Source organism: Oncorhynchus keta, unplaced genomic scaffold (genome assembly GCF_023373465.1).
Source record: "Oncorhynchus keta strain PuntledgeMale-10-30-2019 unplaced genomic scaffold, Oket_V2 Un_contig_3111_pilon_pilon, whole genome shotgun sequence".
NCBI classification, from domain to species: domain Eukaryota; kingdom Metazoa; phylum Chordata; class Actinopteri; order Salmoniformes; family Salmonidae; genus Oncorhynchus; species Oncorhynchus keta.
In genome coordinates this window covers 57,305-84,536 of record NW_026287086.1, presented here as the reverse complement: position 1 = coordinate 84,536, position 27,232 = coordinate 57,305, and the positions used below count along the sequence as shown (strand labels likewise).

At 43.4% G+C, this 27,232-nt stretch overlaps 2 protein-coding genes across 3 annotated transcripts; both read left to right on the top strand.

Moving 5' to 3' along the window:
* Nucleotides 1-621: 621 nt before the first annotated feature.
* On the top strand, nucleotides 622-10,645 carry LOC127923719 (zinc finger protein 239-like). Of its 2 annotated transcripts, none has more exons than XM_052507784.1 (2): nucleotides 622-1,166; nucleotides 9,638-10,645. In XM_052507784.1, the coding sequence occupies exons 1-2, from the start codon at nucleotides 908-910 to the stop codon at nucleotides 10,405-10,407; spliced, it is 1,029 nt and encodes a 342-aa protein (XP_052363744.1). In that variant the 5' UTR covers nucleotides 622-907; the 3' UTR covers nucleotides 10,408-10,645. The 2 variants fall into 2 exon arrangements, with proteins under 2 accessions (XP_052363744.1, XP_052363743.1); XM_052507783.1 differs by having other exon boundaries at nucleotides 625-1,166; nucleotides 9,635-10,645.
* Nucleotides 10,646-15,288: 4,643 nt separating this feature from the next.
* LOC127923721 (zinc finger protein 239-like) lies at nucleotides 15,289-27,232 on the top strand. Its single transcript, XM_052507785.1, has 3 exons — nucleotides 15,289-15,486; nucleotides 15,695-15,737; nucleotides 26,316-27,232. Exons 1-3 carry the CDS (start codon nucleotides 15,289-15,291, stop codon nucleotides 27,176-27,178), a joined length of 1,104 nt encoding a protein of 367 aa, XP_052363745.1. The 3' UTR covers nucleotides 27,179-27,232.

Below are 27,232 nucleotides of genomic sequence, written 5' to 3'. Positions count from 1 at the left end.
ATAAAATCTAATTGTATTGGCCACATACACATATTTAGCAGATATCATTGCGGGTGTAGCGATATGCTGGTGTTCCTAGCTCCAACAGTGCAGTAGTATCTAACGATTCACAACAATACACACACATATAAAAGTAAAATAATGGAATTGAGAAATATATAAATATTAGGATGAGCAATGTGGCATTGACTAAAATACAGTAGAATACAGTATATGCATATGAAGTGAGTACAACAGTATGTAAACATTATTAAAGTGACTAATGTTCCATTTTTTAAGTGACCAGTGATTCCATGTCTAGGTACATACGCCGGTAGCCTCTAAGGTGCAGGGTTGAGTAACCGAGCGGTAACCAGTTCAGTGATAGTTAAAAAGCAGTCTGATGACCTTGAGATAGAAGCTGTTTTTCAGTCTCTAGGTCCAAGCTTTCTAGATGTCTCGTCATTGGTAATCAGGCCTACTACTGTTGTCTTAGTATTTAAATTCTCTCTTTACAAAATCTGCACTAATCCATCAACACTCGCGTCTCTGTATGTTTACATAAAATATTACACTTCAATGAAACAAATGTTTGCCGCTCCAAAATAAAATAAATACAACTGCGTTACCCACTCCAGTCAGCAGATGGCGATATGCAGATTTCAGGCGATACTTCTAGTGTGACGTCTAATGTAGTGGACGGAACACTTCATAACCAGTCAAACATTTGGTCGGCAACCTGCGTAGCCAACATTGCCGAAAACATCAGTCACTGTGTTTTAAACATACTTCTGCCGTGTCTATTTGTTGGCCCATTTAATGTAACGTTAATATTTACGTTGTTTGTCAGGTCAGCTGGCTTGCTAAATTAGCTTTGCACGAGGCTAATCGCTAATGCTAAGTAGCTAGCGAGCTAACATCCCCGAACATGAGTTCACTTAGCTACTCCACTCCTGCTGAAGAAGAGGGGGTCTGCTGGACGGAGAAAGAAGAAGAGTCTGTCACAGTTAAACAAGAAGTAGAGGATGAGGCTGTTACAGTTAAACAAGAAGTAGATGATGAGGCTGTTACAGTGAAAGAAGAAGAGAAAGAAGTTACTGTGACAGAGAAAGAAGCTTTCAGAGTGAAGATGGTGGAGAAGATTACTGGCACGTTGGAAGAGGAGACGGGAGGTCTGAGTAACGCCAGTAAGTAGTGTCTTAAACGGGGACACAAACTCTTCAGTCCTTGAAGATTTTTCGGTCACGTTCTTGAAGACGAGGTATTGAAATTGTAAAGTTACTAATATTTATATATAAACGTGTAAGTGCTTTTTGGGTAAACCATAGGGTGAATAATCCTATGGGGAAACCTACCCTGTGGACGATCCTAAATTGGTTTTAGGTTTCTCGGTCACATTGTGAACGAGCTTTTGAAATTAAGTCATTTGTTAAATATATATAGATTTTAATAGAGTGTTCAACATGCCTTTCCATGAAAGGAATAATGGACCGTTGGAATTAGGTTTCTAAATCAAGTGGTGAAAGAGGTGTCTGTGGACATATTTTATTACCGTAACACATGTTCAAGTTGCTGTAAACTCCAGTATTTGTTTTTACAAAGTTTTATTCCCCCATGATGCATCATCTAGTGGAGTATTCATTAGTATTCATGAGGTGAACACAAGATATTTAAAATTGTTCACTTATATGCGTTCGGAATGAGGGTCTTATTCTCAAACATCCCCCTTTATGACACTTGACCATGTCAATACCGAAATGACAAAATAGCTAAAACTTTTGAAAACCTTCAGTGGTAAACACTTACAGAACCATTACCTTACCAACATGGAGGCATGAATGGGCTTTAGTGATGTGGTCAACACTTAAGAGAACAATTACCTTACCAACATGGAGGCATGAATGGGCTTTAGTGATGTGGTCAACACTTAGGGACCCATTACCTTACCAACATGGAGACATGAATGGGCTTTAGTGATGTGGTAAACACTTAAGAGAACAATTACCTTACCAACATGGAGGCATGAATGGGCTTTAGTGATGTGGTCAACACTTACAGAACAATTACCTTACAAACACGGAGACATGAATGGGCTTTAGTGATGTGGTAAACACTTAGGGACCCATTACCTTACCAACATGGAGACATGAATGGGCTTTAGTGATGTGGTCAACACTTAGAGAACCATTACCTTACAAACACGGAGACATGAATGGGCTTTAGTGATGTGGGACCCATAAAACATGGAGACATGAATGGGCTTTAGGATGACCCATTACCTTACCAACATGGAGACATGAATGGGCATTAGTGATGTGGTAAACACTTAGGGACCCATTACCTTACCAACATGGAGGCATGAATGGGCTTTAGTGATGCGGTAAACACTTAGGGACCCATTACCGTACCAACATGGAGACATGAATGGGCTTTAGTGATGTGGTAAACACTTAGGGACCCATTACCTTACCAACATGGAGACATGAATGGGCTTTAGTGATGCGGTAAACACTTAGGGACCCATTACCTTACCAACATGGAGGCATGAATGGGCTTTAGTGATGTGGTAAACACTTCTGGAGAACATTGGTCTATGTTTTGATCGTCCTTCAATCCTTTGTTACCCTTGTGCTCTGACACTTTGTGTGGGTTGGGTGCAGGAACGTAGCGAACAGGTCGATTGTAGCGGTAGTCGTTTTGATGGCAACGTACTTTACAGTTATGTCGACTGCAGTGGTTATTGGAACCACTGAATTCAAATTTCAAAGCTGTGGCAAGTTTAGCGTAGTCATTTAGCACGTGTTGCTGTCATAGGCAAATTAACCTTGTCACGTGTCTATTCGACGTTCTCTTCAACAGGTAAACCCTGTCAGAACCCGTAGCGTTCGGGGAGCAACCCAACGCGTCCTTTGTCAGCTAGGAACGTCTCAGTATCGTTTGGCTGACCTGGAACGGGGTCAAAGGTGGGGAAATTCTTGATGAGTTTGTCAAGGTATTCCGCGTCAAGCGGCTTCATCCTGTGGGGAAAGTGGAGCCAAGAGGAGCCATATTACTCAGTGCCGAATGGCCAAGAGGAGAAGACTGAGGGACACATGATGGAGGCAAAGTCTGAAAACCTATCGTATTTACTCCTGTGAGTACCGGGCTCCGGTTGCTTGGGTGGATAGTCACGCTGTAGAGCGTGACCATTCTGGACTTCCTCCAGATGGTACCTACGGGTGGTATTCTGCTGCGTTGCAGAGTCCACTTGAGCACTTAGAGTACTGATTTTGGACACATGAGTGTCACATTTGCTACTTTCATTGTCAAACGTATATGTCATGGTTTGCAGATAGAGGTCTTGGAGCGAGAGATTCAGTGATGAGATTTCCTGCCTACTTAGAAATCAATATTTCCATCTTCATCATCATCATCTCTCATCATTCATTTGGTCAGCGACTTCAATGAGTTCTGCTGATTTGTCATCCAACTTTGTCCTTGTGGTCATTAACTGATGGTCTTTGGCCTGCAGCGTTTTGAGGGAACCGTGTTACTCTGAGTAACGTTCAACAAAACTGCCTGCATGTTATCAAATTGCGCGCTCCTGTTTGTAGATAACTCAAACAGATTTATCTAGTTTGAAGTGGACTACATCAGTATTTAGTTTTGGCTAAATCGAGTTGTTCCTGGAGACAACGATTTTGTTGAAGAGTTTGTGCTCGTTCATCGTCATAAGTATTTTCAATTACTTTTAATTGTTCCGATTTCAAACGCAGTTCCTCGGCTAGCAGAATGTTTTAATTTCCTGCTTTTCTTAATAGTTGCTCAGTCCTCTCCACCTGTGCCCTCATGTTAGCCTTGTCTCTCCACCTGTGGCCTCATGTTAGCCATGTCTCTCCACCTGTGGCCTCATGTTAGCCTTGTCTCTCCACCTGTGGCCTCATGTTAGCCTTGTCTCTCCACCTGTGGCCTCATGTTAGCCATGTCTCTCCACCTGTGCCCTCATGTTAGCCATGTCTCTCCACCTGTGCCCTCATGTTAGCCGTGTCTCTCCACCTGTGCCCTCATGTTAGCCTTGTCTCTCCACCTGTGCCCTCATGTTAGCCGTGTCTCTCCACCTGTGCCCTCATGTTAGCCGTGTCTCTCCACCTGTGCCCTCATGTTAGCCGTGTCTCTCCACCTGTGCCCTCATGTTAGCCGTGTCTCTCCACCTGTGCCCTCGTGTTAGCCATGTCTCTCCACCTGTGCCCTCGTGTTAGCCATGTCTCTCCACCTGTACCCTCGTGTTAGCCATTCTGCTCCACCTGTACCCTCGTGTTAGCCATACCTGATTTTCCACCTGTACCCTCGTGTTAGCCATGTCTCTCCACCTGTACCCTCGTGTTAGCCATGTCTCTCCACCTGTACCCTCGTGTTAGCCATGTCACCTGTACCCTCATGTTAGCCGTGTCTCTCCACCTGTGCCCTCGTGTTAGCCGTGTCTCTCCACCTGTGCCCTCATGTGTTAGTCTCTCCACCTGTGCCCTCATGTTAGCCGTGTCTCATGTGCCCTCGTGTTAGCCATGTGCCTCTTGTGCCCTCATGTCTACCTGTGCCATGTCTTCCACCTGTGCCCTCAGACCTGTAGCCATGTCTCTCCACCTGTACCCTTCCATGTCTCTCCACCTGTACCCTCGTGTTAGCCATGTCTCTCCAGTTCGTGTTAGCCATGTCTCTCCACCTGTACCCTCAATACCTCAGTTAGCCATGTCTCTCCATGTACCCTCGTGTTAGCCATGTCTCTCCACCTGTGCCTCATGTTAGCCATGTCTCTCCACCTGTACCCTCATGTTAGCCATGTCTCTCCACCTGTACCCTCATGTTAGCCATGTCTCTCCACCTGTACCCTCATGTTAGCCATGTCTCTCCACCTGTATCATGTTAGCCATGTCTCTCCAAGCCATGTCTCTCCACCTGTGCCCTCATGTTAGCCATTCTCTCCGCCTGTGCCTCATGTTAGCCATGTCATTAATGTGGTCCTTGTTAGCCTGTCAGCCATGTCTCTCCGCCTGTGCCCTCGTGTTAGCCATGTTCTCCGCCTGTGCCCTCGTGTTAGCCATGTCTCTCCGCCTGTGCCCTCATGTTAGCCATGTCTCTCCGCCTGTGCCCTCATGTTAGCCATGTCTCTCCGCCTGTGCCCTCATGTTAGCCATGTCTCTCCGCCTGTGCCCTCATGTTAGCCATGTCTCTCCGCCTGTGCCCTCATGTTAGCCATGTCTCTCCGCCTGTGCCCTCATGTTAGCCATGTCTCTCCGCCTGTGCCCTCATGTTAGCCATGTCTCTCCGCCTGTGCCCTCAAATGTCTCTCCGCCTGTGCCCTCATGTTAGCCATGTCTCTCCGCCTGTGCCCTCATGTTAGCCATGTCTCTCCGCCTGTGCCCTCATGTTAGCCATGTCTCTCCGCCTGTGCCCTCATGTTAGCCATGTCTCTCCGCCTGTGCCCTCATGTTATGTCTCCCGCCTGTGCCCTCATGTTAGCCATGTCTGTCTCCGTCTCTCCGCCTGTGCCCTCATGTTAGCCATGTCTCTCCGCCTGTGCCCTCATGTTAGCCATGTCTCTCCGCCTGTGCCCTCATGTTAGCCATGTCTCTCCGCCTGTGCCCTCATGTTAGCCATGTCCCCGCCTGTGCATGTTAGCCATGTCTCTCCAATGTGCCCTCATGTTAGCCATGTCTCTCCGCCTGTGCCCTCATGTTAGCCATGTCTCTCCGCCCTCATGTTAGCTGTCTCCCGCCTGTGCCCTCATGTTAGCCATGTCTCTCCGCCTGTGCCCTCATGTTAGCCATGTCTCTCCGCCTGTGCCCTCATGTTAGCCATGTCTCTCCGCCTGTGCCCTCATGTTAGCCATGTCTCTCCGCCTGTGCCCTCATGTTAGCCATGTCTCCCGCCTGTGCCCTCATGTTAGCCATGTCTCTCCGCCTGTGCCCTCATGTTAGCCATGTCTCTCCGCCTGTGCCCTCATGTTAGCCATGTCTCTCCGCCTGTGCCCTCATGTTAGCCATGTCTCTCCGCCTGTGCCCTCATGTTAGCCATGTCTCTCCGCCTGTGCCTCTCCGCCTGTGCCCTCATGTTAGCCATGTCTCTCCGCCTGTGCCCTCATGTTAGCCATGTCTCTCCGCCTGTGCCCTCATGTTAGCCATGTCTCTCCGCCTGTGCCCTCATGTTAGCCATGTCTCTCCGCCTGTGCCCTCATGTTAGCCATGTCTCTCCGCCTGTGCCCTCATGTTAGCCATGTATGCCATGTCTCTCCGCCTGTGCCCTCATGTTAGCCATGTCTCTCCGCCTGTGCCCTCATGTTAGCCATGTCTCTCCGCCTGTGCCCTCATGTTAGCCATGTCTCTCCGCCTGTGCCCTCATGTTAGCCATGTCTCTCCGCCTGTGCCCTCATGTTAGCCATGTCTCTCCGCCTGTGCCCTCATGTTAGCCATGTCTCTCCGCCTGTGCCCTCATGTTAGCCATGTCTCTCCCCTCATGTTAGCCATGTCTCTCCGCCTGTGCCCTCATGTTAGCCATGTCTCATGTTAGCCATGTCTCTCCGCCTGTGCCCTCATGTTAGCCATGTCTCTCCGCCTGTGCCCTCATGTTAGCCATGTCTCATGTTAGCCATGTCTCTCCGCCTGTGCCCTCATGTTAGCCATGTCTCTCCGCCTGTGCCCTCATGTTAGCCATGTCTCTCCGCCATGTCTCTCCCGCCTGTGCCCTCATGTTAGCCATGTCTCTCCGCCTGTGCCCTCATGTTAGCCATGTCTCTCCGCCTGTGCCCTCATGTTAGCCATGTCTCTCCGCCTGTGCCCTCATGTTAGCCATGTCTCTCCGCCTGTGCCCTCATGTTGTCTCTCCGCCATGTCTCTCCGCCTGTGCCCTCATGTTAGCCATGTCTCTCCGCCTGTGCCCCGCCTCATGTTAGCCATGTCTCTCCGCCTGTGCCCTCATGTTAGCCATGTCTCTCCGCCTGTGCCCTCATGTTAGCCATGTCTCTCCGCCTGTGCCCTCATGTTAGCCATGTCTCTCCGCCTGTGCCCTCTCCGCCTCATGTTAGCCATGTCTCTCCGCCTGTGCCTGTGCCCTCATGTTAGCCATGTCTCTCCGCCTGTGCCCTCATGTTAGCCATGTCTCTCCGCCTGTGCCCTCATGTTAGCCATGTCTCTCCGCCTGTGCCCTCATGTTAGCCATGTCTCTCCGCCTGTGCCCTCATGTTAGCCATGTCTCTCCGCCTGTGCCCTCATGTCTGTCTCCGCCTGTGCCCTCATGTTAGCCATGTCTCTCCGCCTGTGCCCTCATGTTAGCCATGTCTCTCCGCCTGTGCCCTCATGTTAGCCATGTCTCTCCGCCTGTGCCCTCATGTTAGCCATGTCTCTCCCCCTGTGCCCTCATGTTAGCCATGTCTCTCCGCCTGTGCCCTCATGTTAGCCATGTCTCTCCGCCTGTGCCCTCATGTTAGCCATGTCTCTCCGCCTGTGCCCTCATGTTTGCCATGTCTCTCCGCCTGTGCCCTCATGTTAGCCATGTCTCTCCGCCTGTGCCCTCATGTTAGCCATGTCTCTCCGCCTGTGCCCTCATGTTAGCCATGTCTCTCCGCCTGTGCCCTCATGTTAGCCATGTCTCTCCGCCTGTGCCCTCATCCATGTCTCTCCGCCTGTGCCCTCATGTTAGCCATGTCTCTCCGCCTGTGCCCTCATGTTAGCCATGTCTCTCCGCCTGTGCCCTCATGTTAGCCATGTCTCTCCGCCTGTGCCCTCATGTTAGCCATGTCTCTCCGCCTGTGCCCTCATGTTAGCCATGTCTCTCCTCCGCCTGTGCCCTCATGTTAGCCATGTCTCTCCGCCTGTGCCCTCATGTTAGCCATGTCTCTCCGCCTGTGCCCTCATGTTAGCCATGTCTCTCCGCCTGTGCCCTCATGTTAGCCATGTCTCTCCGCCTGTGCCCTCATGTTAGCCATGTCTCTCCGCCTGTGCCCTCATGTTAGCCATGTCTCTCCGCCTGTGCCCTCATGTTAGCCATGTCTCTCCCTCATGTTAGCCATGTCTCTCCGCCTGTGCCCTCATGTTAGCCATGTCTCTCCGCCTGTGCCCTCATGTTAGCCATGTCTCTCCGCCTGTGCCCTCATGTTAGCCATGTCTCTCCGCCTGTGCCCTCATGTTAGCCATGTCTCTCCGCCTGTGCCCTCATGTTAGCCATGTCTCTCCGCCTGTGCCCTGTGCCCTCCGCCTGTGCCCTCATGTTAGCCATGTCTCTCCGCCTGTGCCCTCATGTTAGCCATGTCTCTCCGCCTGTGCCATGTCTCATCATGTTAGCCATGTCTCTCCGCCTGTGCCCTCATGTTAGCCATGTCTCTCCGCCTGTGCCCTCATGTTAGCCATGTCTCTCCGCCTGTGCCGCCCATGTCTCTCCGCCTGTGCCCTCATGTTAGCCATGTCTGTGCCCTCATGTTAGCCATGTCTCTCCGTGCCCTCATGTTAGCCATGTCTCTCCGCCTGTGCCCTCATGTTAGCCATGTCTCTCCGCCTGTGCCCTCATGTTAGCCATGTCTCTCCGCCTGTGCCCTCATGTTAGCCATGTCTCTCCGCCTGTGCCCTCATGTTAGCCATGTCTCTCCGCCTGTGTGCCCTCATGTTAGCCATGTCTCATGTTAGCCATGTCTCTCCGCCTGTGCCCTCATGTTAGCCATGTCTCTCCGCCTGTGCCCTCATGTTAGCCATGTCTCTCCGCCTGTGCCCTCATGTTAGCCATGTCTCTCCGCCTGTGCCCTCATGTTAGCCATGTCTCTCCGCCTGTGCCTCATGTTAGCCATGTCTCTCCGCCTGTGCCCTCATGTTAGCCATGTCTCTCCGCCTGTGCCCTCATGTTAGCCATGTCTCTCCGCCTGTGCCCTCATGTTAGCCATGTCTCTCCGCCTGTGCCCTCATGTTAGCCATGTCTCTCCGCCTGTGCCCTCATGTTAGCCATGTCTCTCCGCCTGTGCCCTCATGTTAGCCATGTCTCTCCGCCTGTGCCCTCATGTTAGCCATGTCTCTCCGCCTGTGCCCTCATGTTAGCCATGTCTTCTCTCCGCCTCATGTGCTTCAGCTGTGCACTGTGGCTATTGGGACCGATGCCAACCTTTGATGGCGATACAGAAGTGCTAAAGTGGAGAGAACCGTCACAAAGCCTGTGTTTGATGGTTGATTTTGGAGAGCGTTCGCAATTTCGGCTGTTTTTTCACTAATGGCATCATTATGGTTGGTATCGCTGCTGAGGTCAGAGATCAATCCTTTTATGGGTGGAGGTTCACTAATTAGCGGAGGGGTGGTGACCACCTTTGATAGCTTGCACATTATTAGAAAAAGTTAGAGGAAAAATAGTCTTTTTCAAAGTTTGGGTTTGGAATTCATTGGAAGCTGCAAAAACAAGTTTACTATACTATATAGTACACGTGTAATAGTAGGTATTACTATACTATATAGTACACGTGTAATAGTAGGTATTACTTCAACAGATCACGATATGCCTGGGATGTTCTTAGTGCGGGTCAAAAGAAAATACCAACTGAACCCCGGTGCACCATTAAACCACTTAGGAAGATTGTTTTATCACGTGGAGGTTTCATATCAGGGCTCTGTTTTAAGTATTGAACTAAATTGTTTGTTTTGTCTTTTAGCAGGAGAGCGACCAGACTCTCACTCTGGCAGCGGGGAGAGTCATTCAGGGGAACCAGACCCAGAGACGTCCAAACCGGCGAGACGACACCACTGCTCCCAGTGTGGAAAGAGTTTTAACCGATCACAACACCTGAAATTACATGAGAGAACACACACAGGAGAAAAGCCTTACCACTGTTCCCAGTGTGGGAAGAGTTTTCTCCTATCACAACAACTGAAATTACATGAGAGGACACACACAGGAGAAAAGCCTTACCACTGTTCCCAGTGTGGGAAGCGTTTTATCCGATCACAACACCTGAAATCACACAAGCGAACACACACAGGAGAAAAGCCTTACCAGTGTTCCCAGTGTGGAAAGAGTTTTACTCGGTTAGATTACCTGAAAAGTCATAAGCAAATACACTCTGGAGAGAAGTCTTACTCCTGTTCCCATTGTGGAAAAAGCATTAGGTGGTTGGGGACTCTGAAATCGCATGAGCGAATACACACACAAAAAAAACTCCAATGTTCCTTGTGTGGAAAGCGGTTTACCCAGTTAGAAGCCCTGATTGTGCATGACAGGACACACACAGGCGGGGATAAGACCTACCACTGCTCCCAGTGTGGAAAGAGATTTAACTGGTTAAGGCAGCTGAATAAGCATGAAAGAATACATACACAGGAGGAGAAGACATACCACTGCTCTCAGTGTGGAAAGACATTTTCCCAGTTAGAGGACCTGAAATCACACGAGAAAATAGAGAGGCTGTGTTCTGACTTGAGTTTTTGACCTGATCATTTGTGTTTTTGTTTAATCTTTATGAAATCAGTTTGTATATATGAAAGCAGAATAAGGGTCCTGTTGTTGTTTCATTTAGAGACCTGATCGTGTCTCATATCAGGTGTCTGTTGGGTTTTTGATGATGAGCTTCGTTTGATTTGATACAAGTATAAACCCTCTGTTGTTCATCATATGCTTTTCATGTTGCATAATGTACATAAATATAGAAGTAATTTGCCTTTCACAAGCCTCTGTATTTATTATTGATCCCCACTACTCTTCCTGGAGTCCTGCAAATTGAAGGCAGTTCTACATTTTTTAAAACATTACAAAACCTTCATGACAGATTTCACAACACATTAAGTGTGTTCCCTCAGGCCTCTACTCCTCTACCACATACCTACAACATATTAAGTGTTCCCTCAGGCCTCTACTCTACTACCACATACCTACAACATATTAAGTGTCTTCCCTCAGGCCTCTACTCTACTACCACATATCTACAACATATTAAGGTTGCGTCCTCAGACCTCTACTCTACTACCACATATCTACAACACTAAATCCGTGTGTGTATAGACCCCCAACTTTCCAACCTGAAGATCACTGACATCGTGATTTGACCTTGTTTTTTTCCCCCAGAGTTCCCAGTTGTCTTGAGAGTTCCGTTATTCCACCATGTCAGAGAAAACACTGTTGATGATTTAAAAAAGGATCTGATGAATGAAACCTATTTTTCTGGATTGAAATAACTCAAAATGAAAATGGAAAACCACACTACAGGCTGATCCAACTTTGAGGTAATGTCCTTAAAACAAGTCAAAATGAGGCTCAGTAGTGTGTGTGTGGCCTCCACGTGCCTGTATGACCTCCCTACAACTCCTGGGCATGCTCCTGATGAGGTGGCGGATGGTCTCCTGAGGGATCTCCTCCCAGACCTGGACTAAAAGCATCCGCCAACTCCTGGACAGTCTGTTGGTGGATGGAGCGAGACATGATGTCCCAGATGTGCTCAATTGGATTCAGGTCTGGGGAACGGGCGGGCCAGTCCATAGCATCAATGCCTTCCTCTTGCAGGAACTGCTGACACACTCCAGCCACATGAGGTCAAGCATCGTCTTGCATTAGGGGGAACCCAGGGCCAACCGCACCAGCATATGTTCTCACAAGGGGTCTGAGGATCTCATCTTGGTACCTAATGGCAGTCAGGCTACCTCTGGCGAGCACATGGAGGGCGGTGCGGCCCCCCAAAGAAATGTCACCCCACACCATGACTGACCCACCGCCAAACCGGTCATGCTGGAGGATGTTGCAGGCAGCAGAACGTTCTCCACGGCGTCTCCAGACTGTCATGTCTGTCACATGTGCTCAGTGTGAACCTGCTTTCATCTGTGAGGAGCACAGGGCGCTAGTGGCGAATTTGCCAATCTTGGTGTTCTCTGGCAAATGCCAAACGTCCTGTACGGTGTTGGGCTGTCTGTTTCTGACCGTTTGAGCAGACACATGCACATTTGTGGCCTGCTGGAGGTCATTTTGCAGGGCTCTGGCAGTGCTCCTCCTGCTCCTCCTTGCACAAAGGCGGAAGTAGCGGTCCTGCTGCTGGGTTGTTGCCCTCCTACTGCCTCCTCCACATCTCCTGATGTACTGGTCTCCTGGTAGCGCCTCCATGCTCTGGACACTACGCTGACAGACACAGCAAACCTTCTTGCCACAGCTCGCATTGATGTGCCTTCCTGGATGAGCTGCACTACCTGAGCCACTTGTGTGAGTTGTAGACTCCGTCTCATGCGACCACTAGAGCGAAAGCACCGCCAGCATTCAAAAGTGACCAAAACATCAGCCAGGAAGCAAAGGAACTGAGAAGTGGTCTGTGGTCCCCACCTGCAAAACCACTCCTTTATTGGGGGTGTCTTGCTAAATGCCTATAATTTCCACCTGTTGTCTATTCCATTTGCACAACAGCATGTGAAATGTATTGTCAATCAGTGTTGCTTCCTAAGTGGACAGTTTGATTTCACAGAAGTGTGATTGACTTGGAGTTACATTGTGTTGTTTAAGTGTTCCCTTTATTTTTTTGAGCAGTGTAGTATCTGTCTACTTGAATTAACACGCATCTATCAGATCTAGCCAATCACTGTTCAGATCTATCAGATCTAGTCAATCACTGTTCAGATCTATCAGATCTAGCCAATCACTGTTCAGATCTAGCCAATCACTGTTCAGATCTATCAGATCTAGCCAATCACTGTTCAGATCTATCAGATCTAGCCAATCACTGTTCAGATCTATCAGATCTCGCTAATCACTGTTCAGATCTATCAGATCTAGCCAATCACTGTTTGGATGCTGATTTTATGGCGATTTGAACGGAAAAGAAAAATAACAGTAAACATGTTGACCCCCACGAATGATGCAGCGCCCCCTTTGGGCCAATCAGTGTAATTTAGCAAATGCCGGATCTATGGAAAGACGCATCATTCACCCAAGTTTTGTCAAAGTTAGGCCAGTGGTGTCTGAGATATTTTTGGGGTTAGCTAGACTCATATCCCTGAGCACGTGTACCAAATTTCAGCACTCTGAGTCAAACAGATCAAGAGGTATAAACATCTGCCCATTATAGCACCACCGTGTGGTTGATATGAATGTTCTTTAATATATTGAGTCTTGACAGTGTCTGCAAATGTTGTTGGAATACGAATCTAGACTGATTTATATGGACCTTTATGGTCCACATGGATGTTTAGACACCTTTGGCCATTGATGCCACATATCACGTTTGGTGCAGATTGATCATTTGGTGCCAGAAGAGTAGTGTTTTAGGTCTTTTTCACAAAATTCTAAAGTTACCACAGTCACAAAGTCAGAAGGCCCGCCTACTCGACCAAATCAGATGAGGGAGTGTATTTCCGATTTGCGGGAAAACATTTGTTTAAATGACATTCGGAAAGTATACAGACCCCCCGACTTTTCCACATTCTGTTACGTTACAGCCTTATTCTAAAAAGGATTAAATAAAATCCTCAATATACAAACAATACCCCATAATGACATCACAATACCCCATAATGACATCACAATACCCCATAAACATCACAATACCCCATAATGACATCACAATACCCCATAATGACATCACAATACCCCATAATGACATCACAATACCCCATAATGACATCACAATACCCCATAATGACATCACAATACCCCATAATGACAAAGCTAAAACAGCTTTTTTTTAAATGTATCCAAATGTATTAAAAATAAAAAAAGACATACCTTATTTACATAAGTATTCAGACCCTTTGCTATAAGATTTGAAATTAATCTCATGGGGGATCCTGTTTTAATTAATTGGACATGATTTGGAAAGCCACACACCTGTCTATATAAGGTCGTACAGTTGACGGTGCGTGTCAGAGCAAAAACCAAGCAATGAGGTCGAAGGAATTGTCTGTAGTGCTCCGAGACGGGATCATGTTGAGGCTCAGATCTGGGGAAGGGTACCAAAAAAATGTCTGCAGCGTTGGACACAGTTGGATCCATCATTCTTAAATTGAAGACATTTGGAACCACCAAGACTCCTAGACCTGGCCGCCCGGCCGAACTGAGCAATCAGGGGAGAAGGACCTTGGTCAGGGAGGTGACCAAGAGGTGACCAAGAACTCCTGGCAGAGCTCCAGAGTTCCTCTGTGGAGATGGGAGAACCTTCCAGAAGGACAACCATCTCTGCAGCACTCCACCAATCCGGCTTTTATAATAGAGTGAACAGACAGAAGCCACTCCATAGTAAAAGGTACATGACAGCCCACTTGGAGTTTGCCAAAATGCACCTAAAGGACTCAGACCATGAAAAACAAGATTCTCTGTTCTGATGTTCTCATCTGAAGGAAACCTGGCACCATCCTTACAGTGAAGCGTGGTGGTGGCAGCATCATGTTGTGGGGATGTTTTTCAGTGGAAGGGACTGGGATGAGGAATGCGGAAAAGATCTTTGGAGAAAAGTACAGAGATTTTTTTTAATGAAAACCTGCTCCAGAGCACACAGGACCTCAGACTGGGGCGAAGGTTCACCTTCCATCAGGCCGGGGAGGTGTTGGGCACCGCCACGACCCTCACCTCCTCCCCGTAGGCCGGGGAGGTGGGGGGCACCGCCACGACCCTCACCTCCTCCCCGTAGGCCGGGGAGGTGGGGGGCAATTCCAGTCCTCGGGTGCCTTATTGGTGTCACAGTTTTACCACATCCCCAGCTAACACACCTGACTCCAATAATCACCTAATCATGATCTTCAGTTCAGAATGCAGTTTGATTCATCAGCTGTGTTTGTTAGGGATGGAGAAAAAGTGTGACATCAATCAGGCCCCTGAGGATTGGGGTTCCCACCCCATGCTGTAGATGTCTTGTCATTGTTGGTAATCAGACCTACTACTGTAAATACTGTAGTACAGTATTTAAATGATCTTATTACTAATACTAATCCATCAACACACGCGTCTCTTTGTACGTTTACATAAAATATTACACTTAGATTATTAAACAAACGTTTGGCCCCCAAAATAAAAGAAATACAACTGCGTTACCCACTCCAGTCAGCAGATGGCGATGTGCAGATTTCAGGCGATACTTCTAGTGTGACGTCTAATGTAGTGGACGGAACACTTCATCAACAGTGAAACAACAGTAGGTCGGCCACCTCCGTAGCCGAAAACATCAAATGTTTTTAGGCTGTTTTGATGTACATTAGTCACTGTGTTTTAAACATATTTCTGTTTTGTTTACTTGTTGGTCCATTTAATGTACTATTTACGTTGTTTGTCAGGTAGCTGGCTAAGTTAGCTTTGCACGAGGCTAATCGCTAATGCTAAGTAGCTAGCTAGCTAACATCCCCGAACATGAGTTCACTAAGCTACTCCACTCCTGCTGAAGAAGAGGGGGTCTGCTGGACGGAGAAAGAAGAAGAGGCTGTCACAGTTAAACAAGAAGTAGAGGATGAGGCTGTTACAGTTAAACAAGAAGTAGAGGATGAGGCTGTTACAGTGAAAGAAGAAGAGAAAGAAGTTACTGTGACAGAAGAGAAAGAAGCTTTCAGAGTAAAAGAGGAGGAGGAGATTACTGTCACGTTGAAAGAGGAGGAGGAAGGAGAGGAAGAGGGGCATATTACTTTCATGTTGAAAGAAGATGAGGAAGAGGGGCAGATTACTTATACGTTGGAAGAGGAGGAAGAAGAGGAAGAGGGGCAGATTACTTTCACGTTGAAAGAGGAGGAAGAGGAGGGGCAGATTACTTTCACGTTGAAAGAGGAGGAAGGAAGAAGAGGAGACGGGAGATCTAAGTAAAACCAGTAAGTAGTGTCTTAAAAACGGGGCACAAACTCTACAGTCCATGAAGATTGCTAGATCACATGTTTGAAAACGAGGTATTGAAATTTAAAAGTTTCAAATATTTATTTAAAAATGTGTAAGTGCTTTATTGGAAAACCATAGGGTGAACGATCCTATGGGAAAACCTACCCTGTGAACAATAATGTGCAACACTGGACCATTGAAATTAGGTTTCTAAATCAAGTGGTGAAAGAGGTGATTCTCATAAAGTGTCTGTGGACATATTTCTCATTACCGTAACACTTGTTCAAGTTGCTGTAAAAACTCCACTATTTGTTTTTACAAAGTTTTATTCCCCCATGATGCATCATCTAGTGGAGTATTCATGAGATGAGCACAAGATATTTAAAATGTTTCACTTATATGCATTCAGAATAAAGATCTTATTCTCACACCCTCCCCTTTTATGACACTTGACCATGTCAATACAAAAATGACAAAAAAGCTCAAATTTGAGAAAAACTTAGAGACCCATTACCTTACCAACATGGAGGCATGAATGGGCTTTAGTGATGTGGTCAACACTTAGGGACCCATTACCTTACCAACATGGAGGCATGAATGGGCTTTAGTGATGTGGTCAACACTTAGGGACCCATTACCTTACCAACATGGAGACATGAATGGGCTTTAGTGATGTGGTCAACACTTAGGGACCCATTACCTTACCAACATGGAGACATGAATGGGCTTTAGTGATGTGGTCAACACTTAGGGACCCATTACCTTACCAACATGGAGACATGAATGGGCTTTAGTGATGTGGTCAACACTTAGGGACCCATTACCTTACCAACATGGAGACATGAATGGGCTTTAGTGATGTGGTCAATAGTTTGCTGACTCATAAGGTCTGTCTCCTGTTACTTCCAGATGAAGCTGAGGGCCTCTCATTACCAAAACACACATTTATCATTACCGCAACATTTTTAGGCTCGTTTCGGTAATGAGAACCTTCATTTCGGTAATGATAATAAGTTAATTCTAATGTATCGTCAGTGGGTGTGCTGTGCTGGTAACTTTCATTATTTACCTGGACCACCTATTGTATAGGTGAAAGCAGTAGGGGTTAAGTAGGGCTTGTCAATAAACATGGGTCTATAAACCCCATTTAATTAACATAAAGCCACAATCTGGAGTTTGTGTTATAGCAAAGAGCAACACCACCACTTAAAGAAGGATATCCCCTATTTTTGACATGAGCACCTGTTATAACACCTGTAGTGTTGTTAGATATCCTACCTGTTATAACACCTGTAGTGTTGTTAGATATCCTACCTGTTATAACACCTGTAGTGTTGTTAGATATCCTACCTGTTATAACACCTGTAGTGTTGTTAGATATCCCACCTGTTATAACACCTGTAGTGTTGTTAGATATCCCACCTGTTATAACACCTGTAGTGTTGTTAGATATCCTACCTGTTATAACACCTGTAGTGTTGTTAGATATCCTACCTGTTATAACACCTGTAGTGTTGTTAGATATCCTACCTGTTATAACACCTACCTGTAGTGTTATTAGATATCCCAGTTGTTATAACACCTGTAGTGTTGTTAGATATCCTACCTGTTATAACACCTGTAGTGTTGTTAGATATCCTACCTGTTATAACACCTGTAGTGTTGTTAGATATCCTACCTGTTATAACACCTGTAGTGTTGTTAGATATCCTACCTGTTATAACACCTGTAGTGTTGTTAGATATCCTACCTGTTATAACACCTGTAGTGTTGTTAGATATCCTACCTGTTATAACACCTGTAGTGTTGTTAGATATCCTACCTGTTATAACACCTGTAGTGTTGTTAGATATCCTACCTGTTATAACACCTACCTATAGTGTTGTTAGATATCCCACCTGTTATAACACCTGTAGTGTTGTTAGATATCCTACCTGTTATAACACCTGTAGTGTTGTTAGATATCCTACCTGTTATAACACCTGTAGTGTTGTTAGATATCCTACCTGTTATAACACCTGTAGTGTTGTTAGGTATCCTACCTGTTATAACACCTGTAGTGTTGTTAGATATCCTACCTGTTATAACACCTGTAGTGTTGTTAGATATCCTACCTGTTATAACACCTATAGTGAGTGTTGTTAGATATCCCACCTGTTATAACACCTGTAGTGTTGTTAGATATCCTACCTGTTATAACACCTGTAGTATTGTTAGATATTCCACCTGTTATAACACCTGTAGTGTTGTTAGATATCCTACCTGTTATAACACCTGTAGTGTTGTTAGATATCCTACCTGTTATAACACCTATAGAGTTGTTAGATATCCCACCTGTTATAACACCTGTAGTGTTGTTAGATATCCTACCTGTTATAACACCTGTAGTGTTATTATATATCCTACCTGTTATAACACCTGTAGTGTTGTTAGATATCCTACCTGTTATAACACCTGTAGTGTTGTTAGATATCCTACCTGTTATAACACCTGTAGTGTTGTTAGATATCCCACCTGTTATAACACCTGTAGTGTTGTTAGATATCCTACCCGTTATAACACCTACCTATAGTGTTGTTAGATATCCTACCTGTTATAACACCTGTAGTGTTGTTAGATATCCTACCTGTTATAACACCTGTAGTGTTGTTAGATATCCTACCTGTTATAATACCTACCTATAGTGTTGTTAGATATCCTACCTGTTATAACACCTACCGATAGTGTTGTTAGATATCCCACCTGTTATAACACCTATAGTGTTGTTTGATATCCTACCTGTTATAACACCTGTAGTGTTGTTAGATATCCTACCTGTTATAACACCTACCTATAGTGTTGTTAGATATCCTACCTGTTATAACACCTATAGTGTTGTTAGATATCCCACCTGTTATAACACCTATAGTGTTGTTAGATATCCTACCTGTTATAACACCTATAGTGTTGTTAGATATCCTACCTGTTATAACCCCTACCTATAGTGTTGTTAGATATCCTACCTGTTATAACACCTGTAGTGTTGTTAGATATCCCACCTGTTATAACACCTATAGTGTTGTTAGATATCCTACCTGTTATAACACCTATAGTGTTGTTAGATATCCTACCTGTTATAACCCCTACCTATAGTGTTGTTAGATATCCTACCTGTTATAACACCTACCTATAGTGTTGTTAGATATCCCACCTGTTATAACCCCTACCTATAGTGTTGTTAGATATCCCAGTTGGTTCGTATCCCAAATATTTAGATACTTAACAGGCATATCATGTTATGCCATTTTCCCTTAGAATCCCACTCAACATAGAAATACATCTAAAATACCTGAGAACGACACTTATCCACGTCTGATAGAGACCAGTACAGTCTGATGATGTGTTGGGGTCTCTGATAGAGACCAGTACAGTCTGATGATGTGTTGGGGTCTCTGATAGAGATCAGTACATTCTGATGATGTATTGGGGTATACTGAATCTCTGATAGAGACCAGTACAGTCTGATGATGTATTGGGGTCTCTGATAGAGACCAGTACAGTCTGATGATGTATTGGGGTCTCTGATAGAGACCAGTACAGTCTGATGATGTATTGGGGTTACTGAATCTCTGATAGAGACCAGTACAGTCTGATGATGTATTGGGGTTACTGAATCTCTGATAGAGACCAGTACAGTCTGATGATGTATTGGGGTTACTGAATCTCTGATAGAGACCAGTACAGTCTGATGATGTATTGGGGTCTCTGATAGAGACCAGTACAGTCTGATGATGTATTGGGGTTACTGAATCTCTGATAGAGACCAGTACAGTCTGATGATGTATTGGGGTACTGAATCTCTGATAGAGACCAGTACAGTCTGATGATGTATTGGGGTACTGAATCTCTGATAGAGACCAGTACAGTCTGATGATGTATTAGGGTCTCTGATAGAGACCAGTACAGTCTGATGATGTGTTGGGGTACTGAATCTCTGATAGAGACCAGTACAGTCTGATGATGTATTGGGGTACTGAATCTCTGATAGAGACCAGTACAGTCTGATGATGTATTGGGGTCTCTGATAGAGACCAGTACAGTCTGATGATGTATTGGGGTACTGAATCTCTGATAGAGACCAGTACAGTCTGATGATGTATTGGGGTCTCTGATAGAGACCAGTACAGTCTGATGATGTGTTGGGGTACTGAATCTATGATAGAGATCAGTACAGTCTGATGATGTATTGGGGTTACTGAATCTCTGATAGAGACCAGTACAGTCTGATGATGTATTGGGGTTACTGAATCTCTGATAGAGATCAGTACAGTCTGATGATGTATTAGGGTCTCTGATAGAGACCAGTACAGTCTGATGATGTATTGGGGTACTGAATCTCTGATAGAGATCAGTACAGTCTGATGATGTATTAGGGTCTCTGATAGAGACAAGTACAGTCTGATGATGTGTTGGGGTACTGAATCTCTGATAGAGACCAGTACAGTCTGATGATGTGTTGGGGTCTCTGATAGAGATCAGTACAGTCTGATGATGTATTGGGGTACTGAATCTCTGATAGAGACCAGTACAGTCTGATGATGTGTTGGGGTACTGAATCTCTGATAGAGACCAGTACAGTCTGATGATGTGTTGGGGTACTGAATCTCTGATAGAGATCAGTACAGTCTGATGATGTATTGGGGTACTGAATCTCTGATAGAGACCAGTACAGTCTGATGATGTATTAGGGTCTCTGATAGAGACCAGTACAGTCTGATGATGTGTTGGGGTACTGAATCTCTGATAGAGATCAGTACAGTCTGATGATGTATTGGGGTACTGAATCTCTGATAGAGACCAGTACAGTCTGATGATGTATTGGGGTTACTGAATCTCTGATAGAGATCAGTACAGTCGTGTAGTGTTGTTAGATATCCTACCTGTTATAACACCTACCTATAGTGTTGTTAGATATCCTACCTGTTATAACACCTATAGTGTTGTTAGATATCCTACCTGTTATAACACCTATAGTGTTGTTAGATATCCTACCTGTTATAACACCTACCTATAGTGTTGTTAGATATCCTACCTGTTATAACACCTACCTGTAGTGTTGTTAGATATCCTACCTGTTATAACACCTGTAGTGTTGTTAGATATCCTACCTGTTATAACACCTACCTATAGTGTTGTTAGATATCCTACCTGTTATAACACCTGTAGTGTTGTTAGATATCCTACCTGTTATAACACCTACCTATAGTGTTGTTAGATATCCTACCTGTTATACCACCTATAGTGTTGTTAGATATCCTACCTGTTATAACACCTATAGTGTTGTTAGATATCCTACCTGTTATAACACCTACCTGTAGTGTTGTTAGATATCCTACCTGTTATAACACCTGTAGTGTTGTTAGATATCCTAACTGTTATAACACCTACCTATAGTGTTGTTAGATATCCTACCTGTTATAACACCTATAGTGTTGTTAGATATCCTACCTGTTATAACACCTGTAGTGTTGTTAGATATCCTACCTGTTATAACACCTACCTATAGTGTTGTTAGATATCCCACCTGTTATAACCCCTACCTATAGTGTTGTTAGATATCCCAGTTGGTTCGTATCCCACATATTTAGATACTTAACAGGCATATCATGTTATGCCATTTTCCCTTAGAATCCTACATCCTCAACATAGAAATACATCTAAAATACCTGAGAACTACACTTATCCACGTCTGATAGAGATCAGTACAGTCTGATGATGTATTAGGGTCTCTGATAGAGACCAGTACAGTCTGATGATGTGTTGGGGTTACTGAATCTCTGATAGAGACCAGTACAGTCTGATGATGTGTTGGGGTTACTGAATCTCTGATAGAGACCAGTACAGTCTGATGATGTGTTGGGGTCTCTGATAGAGACCAGTACAGTCTGATGATGAGTTGGGGTACTGAATCTCTGATAGAGACCAGTAATATATAATAATAATAAATGCCATTTAGCAGACGCTTTTATCCAAAGCGACTTACAGTCATGTGTGCATACATTCTACGTATGGGTGGTCCCGGGAATCGAACCCACTACCCTGGCGTTACAAGCGCCATGCTCTACCAACTGTGCTACAGAAGGACCACAGTACAGTCTGATGATGTGTTGGGGTACTGAATCTCTGATAGAGACCAGTACAGTCTGATGATGTATTGGGGTACTGAATCTCTGATAGAGATCAGTACAGTCTGATGATGTATTGGGGTACTGAATCTCTGATAGAGACCAGTACAGTCTGATGATGTATTGGGGTTACTGAATCTCTGATAGAGATCAGTACAGTCTGATGATGTATTGGGGTACTGAATCTCTGATAGAGACCAGTACAGTCTGATGATGTATTAGGGTCTCTGATAGAGATCAGTACAGTCTGATGATGTATTGGGGTACTGAATCTCTGATAGAGACCAGTACAGTCTGATGATGTATTGGGGTACTGAATCTCTGATAGAGACCAGTACAGTCTGATGATGTATTGGGGTACTGAATCTCTGATAGAGACCAGTACAGTCTTATGATGTGTTGGGGTCTCTGATAGAGACCAGTACAGTCTGATGATGTATTGGGTTACTGAATCTATAATGTGCCTATAGCTGATCAGTGGGCAACAGCCGGCCTCCTACCAGGCGAAATAAAACAGACTAAATATTTTTTTATTCTTTTGCACTTTGTCGCAAATATCTTAATGCCCAATTGTTTGAAAAAATTATACTTATATCGAAGTATCGAGTATGTCTGTATGCCAACACTACTACTCAGACACCAAAAAAAAGTCACAGATTGGCCCATAGGTGGCACTGTAAGAAGCATTCAAAGTAGAAGGTTCAGCCACCCTGTTTGATGTACAACCTAGTACCTTGGTACCAGTGTTTCTCGTCATAGTGAACATCTCTTCTCATGAACCAAAACATCTGATCGACGCCAAACTCAAAAGTCCATTAACCATGAACTGAAATCATGTCTGTCTCTCGTACGTTTGAGTAAAGATAAACAACAAATAAACAATATCTCAAAAGATTAAATAAAATGCCATCTTTGTTAAAAATAAAAAAAATGATTGTCTTCAATTAAACTGGAATAACTCCACTTCTCTTCTCTCTTTTAACTTGAAAACCTGAAGTGTTTTGAATTGTTACACGTCCACAAGGGAGGATGTATAATACTGCTGCTGTGTCTTTCAGCCTAGACCTATAGTACTATAATATATACTATAATACTATAATATATAATATATAATACTATAGTACTATAATATATACTATAATACTATAATATATAATACTATAATACTAAAATATATAATACTATAATATATAATACTATAATACTATAATATATAATACTATACTATATAATAAGTGTTTTGAATTGTTACACGTCCACAGGGGAGGATGTATAATACTGCTGCTGTGTCTTTCAGCCTGGACCTATAGTACTATAATATATAATACTATAACACTATACTATATAATACTATACTATATAATACTATAATACTATACTATATACTATAATATATAATACTATAGTACTTTACTATAGTATGATAATATATGTATAATACTTCTGCTGTCTCTTTCAGCCTGGACCTATAGTACTATAATATAATACTATAATACTATAATATATAATACTTTACTATAATCGTATAATATATGTATAATACTTCCATGCTGCAGTCTCTTAATATATAATATACTACTATACTATAATACTATAAGTATAATACTTCCATGCTGCCGTCTCTTAATATATAATATACTATAGTACTATAATATATGTATAATACTTCCATGCTGCTGTCTCTTTCAGCCTGGACCTATAGTACTATAATATATAATACTATAATACTATAATATATAATACTTTACTATAATAGTATAATATATGTATAATACTTCCATGCTGCCGTCTCTTAATATATAATATACTATAGTACTATAATATCTGTATAATACTTCCATGCTGCTGTCTCTTTCAGCCTGGACTTATACTACTATAATATATAATACTATAATACTATAACATATAATACTATACTATAATATACTGTAATATATAATACTATACTATAATATATGTATAATACTATAATATAATACTTTACTATAATATTTGTATAATACTTCCATGCTGCCGTCTCTTAATATATAATATACTATAATACCATAATATATGTATAATACTTCCATGCTGCTGTCTCTTTCAGCCCGGACCTATAGTACTATAATATATAATACTATAACATATAATACTATACTGTAATACTTTACCATAGTACTATAATATATGTATAATACTTCCATGCTGCTGTGTCTTTCAGCCTGGACCTATAGTACTATAATATATAATACTATACTGTAATACTTTACCATAGTACTATAATATATGTATAATACTTCCATGCTGCTGTGTCTTTCAGCCTGGACCTATAGTACTATAATATATAATACTATACTATAATACTTTACTATAGTACTATAATATATGTATAATACTTCTGCTGTCTCTTTCAGCCTGGACCTATAGTACTATAATATAATACTATACTATATAATACTGTACTATAGCACTATAATATATGTATAATACTTCCATGCTGCTGTCTCTTTCAGCCTGGACCTGTAGTACTATAATATAATACTATACTATATAATACTGTACTATAGCACTATAATATATGTATAATACTTCCATGCTGCTGTCTCTTTCAGCCTGGACCTATAGTACTATAATATATAATACTATAATATATAATACTATAATACTATAATACTTCACTATAGTACTATAATATATGTATAATACTTCCATGCTGCTGTCTCTTTCAGCCTGGACCTATAGTACTATAATATATACTATAATACTATACTATAATACTATAATATGTCGTGTCTTTGGCTATGCCGGATTAAGTGATATGACATGTTATTCTATAAAATCATTTCTCTGTACTTAATATTACCTGATTGAGCTAATCATGTAAATGTAATTAACTAGAAAGTCGGGGGCACCACTAAATAATATTTATAGAGCTGTTATCTCCCGAATAATCTCTAAACTTCTGGACGCTACCCATCCCTTAAACGGGATAATTGTCATTAGCGACCGCTGAATAGCATAGCGCCCCAGTCAAATAATATTACAAAAAATATTCATATTCATGAAATCACAAGTGCAATATTGCAAAACACAGCTTAGCCTTTTGTTAATCCACCTGTCGTCTCAGATTTCGAAATTATGCTTTACAGCGAAAGCAATCCAAGCGTTTGTGTAGGCGTATCGATCGCATGACAAAACATTAAGTACACTTAGCATCGGGTAGCTTGGTCACGAAAATTTAGAAAAGCAATCAAATTAATCATTTACCTTTGATGATCTTTGGATGTTTTCACTCACGAGGTTCCTTTTGTTCCAAAATACCTCCGTTTGTTTGGCGCATTATGCTCAGAAATACACAGGAAAGAGCGGTCACCACAACGCAGACAAATTACAAAATAATACCCGTAATGTCCACAGAAACATGTCAAACGTTTTTTTATAATAAATCCTCCGGTTGTTTTTAAAATATATAATTGATAATATATCAACCGCAATTGTCTTTCACAGTCGGAGAGGCCTACCACTTTGCGGCTGAGCCATTGTTGCTCCTAGACGATTCCACTTCACAATAACAGCACTTACAGTTGACCCGGGTAGCTCTAGCAGGGCAGACATTTGACAAACTGACTTGTTGGAAAGGTGGCATCCTATGACAGTTGAAAGTCACTGAGCTCTTCAGTAAGGCCATTCTACTGTCATTGTTTGTCTATGGAGATTGCATGGCGGTGTGCTCGATTCCATTCACCTGCCAGCAACGGGTGTGGCTGACAAAGCTGAATCCACTAATATGAGTGGATGTCCACATACATATCGTGTATATTTTTTTATTATGATGGACACAAGTGTTTTTTTTTTATATTGTTCATATTCTGAAAACATGACCTCAAATGTTCTGACCTCAGGTTAATGAGGGATCTAGTCTGGATTAAACCTCATAGGAAGTAGGATTACATAAATCTAGTCGGGATTAAACCTAATAGGAATAAGGAACTAAGTAAAGAAAGAAGTTAACTTTATGTTTGGGGCAAATCCAACACATCACTGAGTATCACTCTTCATATGTTCAAGCACGGTGGTGGCTGCATCATGTTATGGGTATGCTTGTCACCTGCAAGGACTAGGGATAAAAAGAAACTGACTAGCGCTAAGTACAGGCAAAATCCTGGAGGAAAATTGGGAGACAAATTCACCTTTCAGCACGACAATAACCCAATACACAAGGCCATATATATACAGTGCATTCATAAAGTATTCAGACCCCTTAACTTTTTCAAAATGTTGTTTTATGTTACTGCCTTATTCTAAAATGGATTCAATCGGTTTTTTAAACTTGATCTTAACCGCTAGGCTACCTACTGCCCATTAAACCACATAGGAAGGTTTCATTCAGGCCTCTGTTTAGTATTTAACTAAATACTTTGTCTTTAGCAGGAGAGCGACCAGACTCTCACTCTGACAGCGGGGAGAGTCATTCAGGGGAACCAGACCCAGAGACGTCCAAACCAGCGAGACGACACCACTGCTCCCAGTGTGGAAAAAGTTTTAACCGATCACAACACCTGAAATTACATGAGAGAACACACACAGGAGAAAAGCCTTACCACTGTTCCCAGTGTGGAAAGAGTTTTAGTCAGTTAGGGAGCCTGAAAGGTCATAAGAGAACACACACAGGAGAAAAGCCTTACCACTGTTCCCAGTGTGGAAAGAGTTTTAGTCAGTTAGGGAGTCTGAAAAGTCATAAGCGAATACACTCTGGAGAGAAGCCGTACCACTGCTCCAAATGTGGAAAGACATTTACATGGTTAGTGGGCTTGAAAATGCACGAGAGGACGCACACAGGAGAGCGGCCTTACCACTGTTCCCACTGTGGAAAGAGTTTTAGGTTGTTAGGGATTCTGAAACTGCATGAGAAAGCACACACACGAGAGAAGTCTTACCCCTGTTCCCATTGTGGAAAGAGTTTTAGGTGGTTAGGGTCCCTGAAAACACATGAGCGAGTACACACACACAAAAAGGAAAAGCTCTACCAATGTTCACTGTGTGGAATGAGTTTTACCCAGTTAGAAGCCTTGAATAGGCATGACAGGACACACACACGAGAGGATAAGCCCTACCACTGCTCCCAGTGTGGAAAGAGATTTAACTGGTTAAGGCAGCTGAATAAGCATGAAAGAATACATACACAGGAAGAGAAGACATACCACTGCTCTCATTGTGGAAAGATATTTTCCCAGTTAGAGGACCTGAAATCACATGAGAGAATAGAGAGCCTGTGTTCTGACTTGAGTTTTTGACTGATCATTTGTGTTTTTGTCTAATCCTCATGAAATTAAAATCATTTAGCTTTT

Bases quoted from the DNA above. Each gene is read 5' to 3' on its own strand.
- LOC127923719 (XM_052507783.1), top strand. From the start codon at position 908: ATGAGTTCACTTAGCTACTCCACTCCTGCTGAAGAAGAGGGGGTCTGC. The intron at 1,167-9,634 runs GTAAGTAGTGTC...TTTGTCTTTTAG, and splicing joins GGGAGGTCTGAGTAACGCCA to CAGGAGAGCGACCAGACTCT.
- LOC127923721 (XM_052507785.1), top strand. From the start codon at position 15,289: ATGAGTTCACTAAGCTACTCCACTCCTGCTGAAGAAGAGGGGGTCTGC. The intron at 15,487-15,694 runs GTAAAAGAGGAG...TCACGTTGAAAG, and splicing joins AAGAGAAAGAAGCTTTCAGA to AGGAGGAAGGAAGAAGAGGA. The intron at 15,738-26,315 runs GTAAGTAGTGTC...TGTCTTTAGCAG, and splicing joins GGGAGATCTAAGTAAAACCA to GAGAGCGACCAGACTCTCAC.